This window comes from Bison bison, unplaced genomic scaffold, assembly GCF_000754665.1.
Source record: "Bison bison bison isolate TAMUID 2011002044 unplaced genomic scaffold, Bison_UMD1.0 scf7180017864519, whole genome shotgun sequence".
Lineage (NCBI taxonomy): Eukaryota > Metazoa > Chordata > Mammalia > Artiodactyla > Bovidae > Bison > Bison bison.
In genome coordinates, this window is record NW_011495072.1 from 3389241 (window position 1) to 3401240 (window position 12000).

At 48.4% G+C, this 12000-nt stretch overlaps 1 protein-coding gene across 1 annotated transcript; it reads left to right on the forward strand.

Annotated features, from left to right (window-relative positions):
* The first annotated feature begins 834 nt into the window (after positions 1–834).
* On the forward strand, positions 835–11511 carry TRIM45 (tripartite motif containing 45). The gene is made up of 6 exons (XM_010830719.1): positions 835–2745; positions 4352–5085; positions 6783–6912; positions 7531–7645; positions 9685–9811; positions 10685–11511. Exons 1-6 carry the CDS (start codon positions 2258–2260, stop codon positions 10831–10833), a joined length of 1743 nt encoding a protein of 580 aa, XP_010829021.1. The 5' UTR covers positions 835–2257; the 3' UTR covers positions 10834–11511.
* The last annotated feature ends 489 nt before the right edge of the window (positions 11512–12000 follow it).

Genomic DNA, 12000 nt, shown 5'->3' on the forward strand with positions numbered 1-12000 from the left:
ATGGGAGACATGATAGAGCATGAATAAGAGATGAAGTAAAGCATCTCCAGACATCAGGGAGAGTTGAGGTGAAGTTCAGAATAAGAATAAAAGGCAAACCCAAGTCTGCACAGTTTCTGTGACTTACTCCAGCATACTGGAGTGAAGAAAGCAGAATCTGAATCCGTAGGTATGGAGAAGGACAAGAAGCTGAAGAAAACCAGGTAAGGACTATTTTAAGACCTTCCTAGATGTGCTTACTTTTGGAAATTCTATGTAATTCACATATAAATGTAGCATATGACTCACTGACATATTTTGGAAATGGCTGAACATTTCGACTTTCATCTTATAGTTTTCTTTTCATATTTCAAAGTCAAATTTCTGTTCGTTTGTTTCAGATTCCATATTTTTTAAAGCTTAGGCTCCAGGCACTGTGCCTATAGCATGAAATGGATAATGAAGACATCATTGAAACAGTTGTCCATTGGGTCCAAATCAAGTAGGGAAAGTCATGAACAAAGCAAACAGTGAGATAATCAGGCATCCTAGTCGGTCTTAAGATAACAGGAACAAATGGAGCATAAGGAGCCAGAGTGTTACCATTTCTGGAATTGTGGAGGTACAGGTTCTAGATGCCAAATTCCCCATACAGCCAAATCAGGAGACTCCTTCTAAGAACGAAGACAGAGAAACTGTGAAGTAAAGGATGTCCTACGTGTTCATCTTACCACTACTCTGTGAGCCCACAGAGGACTTATCCTTCTTTGACATCTTCCACTATACCATTGTGACTAGTCAGGGGCCCTCTCTGATTTAAAAAAAAAAAAAAACCCACAGCGAGACAAACTTGCCCTCTTTCTCTTACACAAAACTGTAGAACTCTGGTTGACATACAACTCCTTAGTCATCGGCACCTCTAGCCCCGACGGACCAAACAACAGCTTCTCAAGCCCCAGGGAACCGGGATTCGAGCTTCCCGGCGAGCGCCACACGAAGGCAAAGCTAGACCTTGGTCCAACAGTCTCCCTGATGGGTTCTGAAAACCAGCCTGGCCCGGAAAATGCCAGGACCCAGCGAGCCGCTTCCAGAAGCTCCGGTAACCCGCACGCATGGCCTCAAGGACTCCTGAATTAAAATAAGCTGGGACGCCCAGAGGGGAACTCGCAGGTTCACAGTAGAGCCAAGGATAAAACGCCATTCGCCGCTTCCGAGTACTCGGGAACCAAGAAAACATCTCCCCCTTCAACTCCCCTTCGACAAACCCTGGGCGGAGCTTGGGGCAACTGACAGCGCGAGCCACCAATGGGAGGCCCCAGGGTGGGTTCGTGGGACCAATCCGAGGGCGCAAAGGAAGCCTTCCCCGTGGCACATCAGCGCATCTTTCTAAGTTGTCCTCTGACCTCTCTGGTCGCCAGAGCCATAGAGAGGGAGACAGTCGCCGTAAAATGGTGACGCTGGCTATACTATGCCGCTCACTCACAGCCTTACCCTTTTCCTCTTCCGAGGCCCAAGCCCTGAGGCCGCCCCGCCCCCGGCCCTTTGCTTAATACCGCCCCTCCCCGGAGAGGACCGGCGAAGATGTGGAATTTCCAAAGCTTATTGGATGCTGGTGGTGTCACTCTGGAGGGCGGCGGGGCTCGCAGCGGCGACGGCCGCCCCTCTCTGACGGTGATTGGAGTCGTCTGAGTAGCCCCGGGATTGGTGCGAGGCGGGGCCAGAGCCGTCGGGCACCTTGGACCGAAGGGTGGGGAGGTGGTGGCAACCGAGGAGCCGGTGGGGGCTCGCAACTCCCTTGTCCGCCGCGTCCCTTCTGCGGAGAGCCGGGTGGAAAGAAGGAGCGGAGAACCCCCAAGCTCATCACGCGGGGGCGGGAGTGGCAGTTATCGCGTGCCGGGCGTGGGACCAGTGGGGCCGGCGGTGGGGTGGGTGGTAGTAGAGGGTGATAGAGGTGCAGGGGTCCAGGAGTCGACAGCAGAATTAGCTGGAGACCTAGACCTGGGAGCGCTTCCGGGGAGGAGGACTTGGGGGGCAGAGGAGGGCGTGGGCGTGTCTGGTATGGGATGCCTTGCAAAGGAGGGGGCCTTGCTTAGTAGATCTGTGGGTGGCTCCTTTGAGGAATACTCTCTTTCCTTTTTGCCTTTTGATTTGCCGAAGGAGTCCCCATGGTCTCTGTACAAGTTTTGGAAACTGTCTCTTTGGGTGGGCCTAATCACCTGCTACTTCATTATAGAACTGCCCAGGGCCTTTTCTGATACTGAGCACAAACGTGGGGAATATGGCAGAAAAGAGGAGGCCGCTGCTGGGCTTCGTGGGCAAACTCCCCAGTGGAACCACAGCCGGAAACTCAGGCAAAACTCACTGCCCTTTGTGCATGGGGCTCTTCAAAGCCCCCAGGCTCTTGCCTTGTTTGCACACAGTTTGCACCACCTGTCTGGAGCAGCTGGAACCCTTCTCAGTAGTGGACATCCGAGGGGGAGAATCTGACACAAGCTCTGAGGGGTCCGTATTCCAGGAACTCAAGCCACGCGCTCTGCAGCCACAGATTGGCATCCTCTGTCCGGTATGTGATGCTCAGGTGGACCTGCCCATGGGTGGAGTGAAGGCTTTAACCATAGACCACCTGGCCATGAATGATGTGATGCTGGAGAGTCTGCGTGGGGAAGGCCAGGGCCTGGTGTGTGACCTGTGCAGCGACAGGGAAGTGGAGAAGAGGTGTCAGACCTGCAAAGCCAATCTCTGCCGCTTTTGCTGCCAGGCTCATAGGTAAAGACGGGAAACCCACCTGGTGTGGCTTAAGAGCGGAGTATAAAGAGGTGTCAAGGCAGAGAGATCCCTTGGTGAGCAGATGGAAAGGAAAGCTCAAATGCCATGGAAGGTCAGAGAACAGTATACAATGTGATTACAGATGTTCCAGAACAGTAGTTAAATTTTGCAGCCTTTATATAATACCCATGGTAATAATAGCATCACATGTTTGCAGGGTCCATTTCACTTTTCAAAGCTCTTACCCAGTTTCCTTGGCTCATCAATCATTTGTATGGGGTGCTAGAGAAAGAGTATGATAGCAGATCCCCTGCCCTCAATCTTATTTGATCCTTGGAACTCAGAAAAGCAGGCACTGTTTTCACCCCTATTTATTATTGGAGGAAACTGAAGCTCAGCAGTATGTGGTATGCCAAGGTCCCATAACTGGTAAGTAATATACAACAATTGAATTTAAAATCCAAATCCTCTACCTGCCTGCTGTGTTTTCTCATCTCTGTTGCCTTCCCAGTATAAGGTGCTGATTGGTGGGCTACCACCTCAACCTTTGCCCTGTACCCTAGAGGTACTCTGGAACTTGGTGAGATGGACTTGGGGTGGGGATTATGTCTTTTATGGTGTTTGGTGAACAGTTTGTCACGGGAAATCACTTTGTGCCTTCAGACCACCTCCCGCCATTCCAGAACATCACAGTATGAAATGGCCAATGTTTCAGGCTTAGCTACAGTGGTTTTTAAGTTCTGCCTTCCAGGTATTTTCTGGCCTCACCAACGGAACAAGTTAGCAGTCTTCATTCCTTCTATTTTTACCTTGTAATGATGACTACTTTGCTGCCAGCTAAGCAGCTGACCCTGTTTTGTCCACAGCCACTCTGCTGGTGCCAGAACAGGCATGTAAGCTTGACATTGCTAAGACACTAAACATGGTGTAACTCTCAACAGTCACCGTGGTTTCTGAGGATTCCCTGAATCTCTAGAGGGCTATAAAAAGAGGGAATTAAAAGAGAGCTTTGGTTCTACTGACCACTGATTTTACTCTTTCTAATAATGTTGATGACTTTCCTCTAGAAAATTCTAGCTTGCTGCTTTGGGCCACGGAGGCACTGGTCAAAGGAAATGCTTTCCCAGAGAGTTTGATGAAAGCTGAGGGAGACTCTGTTGTGCCCAGGTAGCTGCTTTTTAACTGCCTGAAGTTTATTGCTAAGCTGTCTGGCACAGGTCTCATCTCGCTGCTGGGTCTCCACCAAACTCTCCCCTCTAGCTTGCTGTAGCACTAGGCTGTGGCTCTTGCCTAAACTTGACAAATGAACTCTTGGGGAAGGTCCCAGGAGGTAGCCTTACCATTGCAAAAGTCATGCACCAAGCCAGAGAGCCCTAGCCTCCTATCATTTCGTCCCATAGAGCAAGCAGCCCTTTCACATAGGTATTACCCCAGTGTACAGTGGAGGAACTGGAATCCTAGAGACTCATGTGATTAGTAAGAGGTTAGAATGAGGAACTGAACCCAGATTTGTTGAACTTCCGAACCCATGACCTTAAAACTGCCGGACTGTTTCCCTGCTGGACTCGTCCCCTCATTTTCTGTTCCTGCCTCTGTTTGCCTCTAGGCGGCAGAAGAAGACGACCTACCATACCATGGTGGATCTGAAAGACTTAAAAGGCTATAGCCAGATTGGGAAGCCCATTCTGTGTCCTGCTCACCCTGCAGAGGAGCTGAGGCTGTTCTGCGAGCTCTGCGACCGGCCTGTGTGCCGGGACTGCGTGGTGGGGGAGCACCGGGAGCACCCGTGTGACTTCACTAGCAACGTTATTCACAAGCACGGGGACTCCGTGCGGGAGCTGCTCAGGGGTACCCAGCCCCACGTGGAGGCCCTGGAGGAGGCCCTGGCACAGATCAAAGGGACCAACAGCGCTGTACAGGAGCGGGTGAAGGCCGTAGCCGCCGACATCCGCACCTTCTCCGAGGGCTATATCAAGGCCATCGAGGAGCATCGGGACAAGCTGCTGAAGCAGCTGGAAGACATCCGAGTCCAGAAGGAAAACTCTCTGCAGCTGCAGAAGGCACAACTGGAGCAGCTGCTGGCAGACATGCGGACAGGAGTGGAGTTCACCGAGCACCTGCTGACCAGTGGCTCCGACCTGGAGATCCTCATCACCAAAGGGGTGGTGGTGGAACGGCTCACCAAGCTGAACAAAGTGGAATACAGTGCCCATCCCGGAGTCAACGAGAAGATAAGCTTCTCTCCCAAGGAGAAAGCAGGCCTGTGCCGTGGCTATGAAGTTTACGGGGCCATCAACACCAAAGAGGTCGATCCAGCCAAATGTGTCCTCCAAGGGGAAGGTAGGGCAACATTTCCCATTGGTGTGGAAAGGGCAGTGGCAGGACATGGTGTCAAAGACGTGTGGCATTTTCAGCTACGGTCTTCATTCGGCTAGGCAGAGAGTCATACCCATCCAACAGATGGTGATCCCTCCCTTGTCCTTTTCTTTCTGGTTTGTTCTGGTCAGGTTGCACTTAAGATCCCAGACAGGGGTGAGGCTTGACCCTTTTCCAGTTGAGAAAAGTAGTAACAACCAAAGAACTCAAGGATCAGACCGCTTCTCTCAGGTGACAGAACCGAGGCAGTGCCATAAGACATAACAGCATAGACCTCCGAGTAGAGTGAAATCCTGCCTGTTCAGAGAGGATGTTCGGAGAGGATGGTTCTGAAGAGAATTTCCGAGGAGTGAGGAAGAAGGGATGATGGTTTACTTTCTTTGATGCCCTTTCTGGTTCATGGAAGCCAGATACTGGCGTTGAAAAGAATATGGTAGGCATTTCAGTCAGTAGGGGGAGAAACAATTTCTTTTGACCATGGTGTTCGCTTCCTAAAGGAAGCACGTTATTCAAACATTTCACAGATCAGTTTTAACAGGAAGATTGTATTCTAGAGCCATCCTGACCCAGGCCAGGAATTCTTACCTGCTTGGAGGTCACAGATCCCTTTGAAAATGATCTCTCCACCAGAAAACGCCCACTCATTTGAGCATATGATTTCAGGAGATTCTTTGCCCCTCAGAAAGCCTCATAATATTTATAGACCCCAGGTGAAAAAAAAAGCCTATTTCATCTGTCTTCTGAACCAGAAATGGAGTGAAAGTGTTAGTTGCTCAGTCATGTCCGATTCTTTACGACCTCATGACTGTAGCCCACCAGGCTCCTCTGTCCATGGGATTCTCCAGGCAAGAATACTGGAATGGGTAGCCATTCCCTTCTCCAGGGGATCTTCCCAACCCAGGGTTCAAAACCGGGTCTCCTGCATTGCAGGCAGATTCTTTACCATCTGGGCTATCAGGGAAACCCTGGACCAGAGGCTATAGCTATTGAATATGCCCCCCAGTGCCTAGGCACAGCTACCATGCTGTAGAGGACTTCAGGCATGCAGAGCCTAAACCGGTCACGTGTACCTCCTGCCTCTTCTAGCAGGATCTGTTGCTCGGAGAGGGTAGTTTGGGGTTACCAGCCTCTCTTTGGGGGCTTCCCTGGTGGCTCAGACTGTAAAGGGTCTGCCTGCAATGTGGAAGACCTGGATTTGATCCCTGGGTTGGGAAGATCCCCTGGAGGAAGGCATGGCAACCCGCTCCAGTATTCTTGCCTGGAGAATCCCCATGGACAGAGGAGCCTGGTGGGCTACAATCCATGGGGTTGCAAAGAGTTGGACACAACTAAGCAACTAAGCACAACACAGCACAGCCTCTCTTTTATTCTCTGAATACATACGTCAAGCCTGAGTTTTTTCAAAGCTTTCTTAAGGCTGAAATTAAGATCCAGGATCCTTTACAATCCAAGAGCTGCTGCTGGCTGAGAGAGAACCAGGTTCACCAGAAGTGACTCCCAAGAAGTATGCTCCAGGAAACAGACAGGAAGAGAAAAGAAAGGGAGGAAACTGGAAACACGACCTTTTGTACTAAACAGAAAAAGCAAGATGGCGTCTGATCTGGGGATGCGGTCACTACGTTGGCCTTTGAGATTGAGGACTGAGTGTTTATCTTCCACAGATCTTCACAGAGCCCGTGAGAAACAGCCAGCCTCTTTCATCGTGCTTTGTAAGGATGCAACAGGAGAGAGCATGGGCAGGGGAGGAGACAACGTTCAAGTCACAGTAATCCCTAACGATAAGAAAGACAGGTTTGTATCATGCACCCAGGCATCACGGACCTGGAAATCCAAGGTTCTTTGCAGTCATGGGGCTGCAACTCCAGTAGTTCAGCCTACCCCCCCATGATGCCATTAAGAAGTACCATAGGACCATGTGGACCAGATGCAATTCCTTGTGTGGGTTTTAGGCTCATATTTGATTCTCTCCCAAAGGTCTCATCTGCCCCCACAGACTGTCTTTATCCCAAGCTTTGAATAGACGGCAAAATATTCTGTGTTAGACTGAATGGTGCCCTTCTCAAAGTTCAGCCCCAATGTTTACTATTTGTGCTGGGAGCGAGTTATAAGCAAAGTCTTCAGGATTGGAGGATGGAGGAGGGAGGAAGAAGAGCAGGAGGTAAAACAGAAGCTGATTAGAGAGAACACTGATGTTTTCTGGAATTCTTCTGAATGTCAGATTAAATGAGGATTGATGTTACCTTCTGTTGTAAAGTTACTTTCTGAGACATGGAGAAGACATATCCTGCTTGGGGGACATTTAAAGTTAACATTGGCTGTATGGTATAGAGTTTACATCCTGAATCAGCAGGCAGCTGAAGCAGGCTTTGTGAGAATGAGTGGTATTTTTGAACTCCCGTTTCTATACAGTCCCGTCAAAACGATGGTCCATGATAACAAGGATGGGACATACTATGTTTCCTATACGCCCAAGGAACCTGGCACCTATACTGTGTTGGTCTGTGTCAAGGAGCAGCACGTGCAGGTGAGTGAGGCCTTGCCTTCACTTCCCTGACCTTTCACCCCGCCCACCCCACCCCCAGTTTTGTCATCTTAGAATGTGGAGACATTTCACACAGGACCAGCTGTGTAGAGGGATTGACCAGGATTCTCTTCTTTCTTACTTCACCTCACTTTAGAAAGGGCCCAGATTTTGCAGCTCTTATTCTTACTAGAGGATACTGGTGACCCTAAATCCTCTTTATCCCTACTTCACCTGTTAGCAGTTATGCCTGTATTTTATCATTCTCCCAGTTAGTTTATTGGAGTTCTTAATTTGGGAAAGATGCCTTGATCACAGCAGGCAATCTACCAGCAGATGAGTATGCACACATACAAGAAATATAACCTCACTCAGGATTTTCCAGCTTTGCTCAGACTGTGACCAGACATGGACTTACTGGAGTCCCACTGGGAGAGTTACGCCCTCTCCTGTAACTAATCAGTCAACTATCTGCCTAACCATTTGCCCAGATAATTCTCTACTCTGTTTATATGTATACTTGTGTGTATACACACACACACACATATATATGCTTATCTGTTACCATGGTTACTACATCACTCCACAGACATATGTAACACTTTCTGGTTTAGAGATTATGAATTTTTAAAAATTGAGTAACACTCAACATGCCCAGCAGAATCTCTGCTGACATACAAGCTGCCAGAGTGTTTCCCCCAACTGGAAATTAACACTGACAGGGACAAGAAAACACCATAGAGCATCAGCATGTGTTAGGCTTGTGGCCTGTGCCCTGGGAAGACTCATAGTAGCCATTTGCTGCTTGCCTACTTACAGGATGCCAGACAGGTTAGATATTTTTTCAAACATTATTTCACTTTTCTAACAAACCACTCAAACATAAGGATCGTCATCCAATTAGACCAAGAAAACAAACTTGCCGCAATACACAGTACCTGGGTAGAAAAATCAGAATTTGAAACAACATGTTTGAACTCCCAAGTTGTTTTTAAAACAGATTGTAGGGACTTCCCTGGCCATCCCATGGTTAAGACTCTGCACTCCCAATGCAGGGAATATGGGTTTGATCCCTAGTCAGGGAACTAAGATCCCACATACCATGTAGCCAAAAAAAAAAAAAAAAGACTAAACTTTTTAAAGGAAGAGAGATTTAACATCTGAAAGGCTTCTAAGGTGCCAGCCTCTCTGCTTTGTGTTTTTGCATGGTATGTGATTCTCATATAGGAATAGGCAGATAGCAACACTCATTAAATATTTACTGTTTAGCATAGGGTATAAATTCAAGAAGGAAAACTATTCTTAAAGGAAAGAAGGCAGGTAGGAGAATTTCTAATCCAAGAATTATTAACCACATGCCTAATCTTCCTCTATTTCATCTAACTTCACCAACCTAGAATGAGTGGATGGGTAAACAGTTGTGTCCAGGATGGAGGGATGAAAGGAAAGGAGTTGGCTTAGGATGTGCGGGATGGGAGTGTGTGGCTGAGAAATTGGAGAAGGGACCGCAGATGTTCTTAGACTGCTCAGGAATGGAGGAGATGGAGACCAAAGTCAGTGACTTAAAAGCACAGTTGAGTTTACTAGTGCTTGCCTGGTGGCTCAGATGGTAAAGAATCTGCCGGTAATGCAGGAGACCCAGGTTTGATTCCTGGTCGGGAAGGTCCCCGGAGGAGGGCATGGCAATCCACTCCAGTATTCTTGCCTGGAGAATTCCATGGACAAAGCAGCATTGTGGGCTGCAGTCCATAGGGTCGCAAACAGTCGGACGTGACTGAGCGACTAACGCTTTCAGTGTGTCAGGCGGTCTGCATGCCGGGGCAGCAGCACGGACTCCTTGATGCCTCTCCTTGCATTTGTATCCGGCCCTGTCCAGCTGAGCACCCAGCTGGTTACTGACCCCAGTCACTGTTTGCCTCTGCTGTCCTCGTCCCTCCAGGGGCAGGGCCTGTGGCCAATGCTCTGTTTAGTCTGTGTGATGCTCAGCACATGCCTGTTGACTCATGAGGCACTGTTCTTTGCTCTTGGTCTGAACACTGAAGGGCTCGCCATTCACTGTGACTGTGAGGAAAAGACACCGCTCACACCCGGGCGTGTTTCACTGTTGCACATTCTGCTCCAGCGGAGGCCAGAAAACTGCTCGCTGCGCGTGTGGAGGTACCATGCCAGGTAAGGGGAACCAGTCGCTCCAGAAAGCCCTCACTCTCCCTCTGTGCCTGTCTCGCAGCAGTGGGATCAGCCACCACCGTGACCAGGGTCAGGGTATTCAGACTCAGGCTTTGTTCCTAGGGATGTAGTCCGTGCATGTTAAATGTATCACAGTTCTGAAAGTTTCATTTAAAGCTTCTTGGTTATGGAAACTGAAATAGCAAGATGAAAAGTTCTGAGTGCTTTTAGTTTTGATACAGTTCACTGATTCTAGAAGCCCTGTGCTTCTCCTGGGATGGTCAGTTTCAGTCTGTACCCCTTCCAACAGCCTGAGCGCTGTCAAAAACATAAACCCATCCTGTTCCTTTTGAAACCTTAAAGAAATTCCAGGGATGGGAGAACAGATGAATAAATCAACTGAACCAAGTCTGCCTCTTTTCTTGAGGGAAGGAAACTTGGGCAGAAAGGTCGGCATCCCCGCAAGAAATCTAATTATTTTCAGTGTTCTGTCCTGTCCTAACTCTTACGGTGAGCCTTAACGTAGGCTCTTGTAAACTTTCTTAGAAACACTTCAGGATCTATTCTGTTTATTTCTAGCATTGTGCCCTTTTATTTAGATTTTGTTACGTTAAAATCCAAACCAATTCTTCTCCTTAAGTTCACAGTGTTAAAATAACACTGTTCTTACAACTCCAGCTAACCTTAATTGATTTGCTGTCGTCTGTCCTGAGAGTCTTCCCAACTACAGAGGCATCCGAGAGCCTGTTCCTCTCGCTGGGTTGTTTTTAGATGTAAAAATATCCATGAGTCTGAATTTGGCCAGGAGTGTTCATTTCCATGGTAACTGCTGGACTGCCTTCTGATGGATTTCCCTCTCCTCTTTGGACCATGCAGGTGGGTACCTAGGCTGTGGCCACGGGCACAAAGGCCACCCAGGACGCCCCCACTGGTCGTGCTGTGGGAAGTTTGCGGAGAAGTCGGAATGCACGTGGGCAGGAGGGCAGAGCGCACCCAGGAGTCTCCTGAGGACGGTGGCCCTCTGATGGCTTCCTGCGCCCATGGTCACAGCTGTGGCCAGCACAGCTTCAGATCACCTAAGGACCACAGACCTGAGTTCTGAAGAAACTGATAGAATTAAAAACAAAGTGCCTTATGTTACACTCTGAAATCCGAGGACCTCTTTGTGAGTTATTCACTGATGGCATGTATGGGCAATCAGGCACCAGAGACCACATTACATTTGTCTTCTTGGCCAGAGGTCTTTGCAGGGAGGGGGAGGTAATAGGCTATCTGGTTTAAGTTAAATACCAGATGGTGCCCCTCATCACTGTCCTTTTAAAAAATATGTACTGTAGTCCAGTAAGATAGCTACTGTACAAAATGACTAAAATAGATTTTAGAATCACACAGTGTGTATCTTAGGTCATCTTCAAAATCAGATCGATCTTTGAAACTTGCAGTTTTAATCAAGGCTGGCTTTATAGGAGGTGTATAGCGTATGCACTACTGTTGCTAAGACAATTAGTATGAGTGTGTGCTCCTGTTTTTGTATGACTGAACCCATTCATCATAAGTCTAAACTTGTTAGAGATAATGTATCCATGTATACTAACAAAATAGTATGTAGATTTGATCTCAGTTGTAAATAGCAAAATCTAATTCAATAAACTGTAGGCTGCTGCTGCTGCTGCTAAGTCGCTTCAGTCGTGTCCGACTCTCTGCGACCCCAGGGACAGCGGCCCACCAGGCTCCCCCATCCCTAGGATTCTCCAGGCAAGAACACTGGAGTGGGTTGCCATTTCCTTCTCCAATGCATGAAAGTGAAAAGCAAAAGTGAAGTCGCTCAGTCGTGTCCGGCGACCCCATGGACTGTAGCCCACCAGGCTCCTCCGTCCGTGGGATTTTCCAGGCAAGAGTACTGGAGTGGGGTGCCATCGCCTTCTACCCCCTCATTTCTATACCAAGGAGGCTACCTTCTATTTTGTAGGCATGGAGGGACCTATGCCATTGGAATTTAGAGCTCATGGGAGTAATTTAGTTCCTTAACTTTTTGATACATAACTTTTTAAAAATTTTCCCCGAGCTGCACATTAGATATTTGTTTCCCTCAAAGAATAAAAACCTTTCCTCATGTCTACTTGTTGCTAGCACACCTTAAATGGATTATGATACTGCTGTTTAGGTGGGAGTGTCCCCACTTGCCCTCTACA

Coding starts and splice junctions, on each gene's coding strand:
- TRIM45 (XM_010830719.1), top strand. CDS start 2,258: ATGGCAGAAAAGAGGAGGCCGCTGCTGGGCTTCGTGGGCAAACTCCCC. Junction 2,746..4,351: donor TTTTGCTGCCAGGCTCATAG/GTAAAGACGGGA, acceptor GTTTGCCTCTAG/GCGGCAGAAGAAGACGACCT. Junction 5,086..6,782: donor ATGTGTCCTCCAAGGGGAAG/GTAGGGCAACAT, acceptor TATCTTCCACAG/ATCTTCACAGAGCCCGTGAG.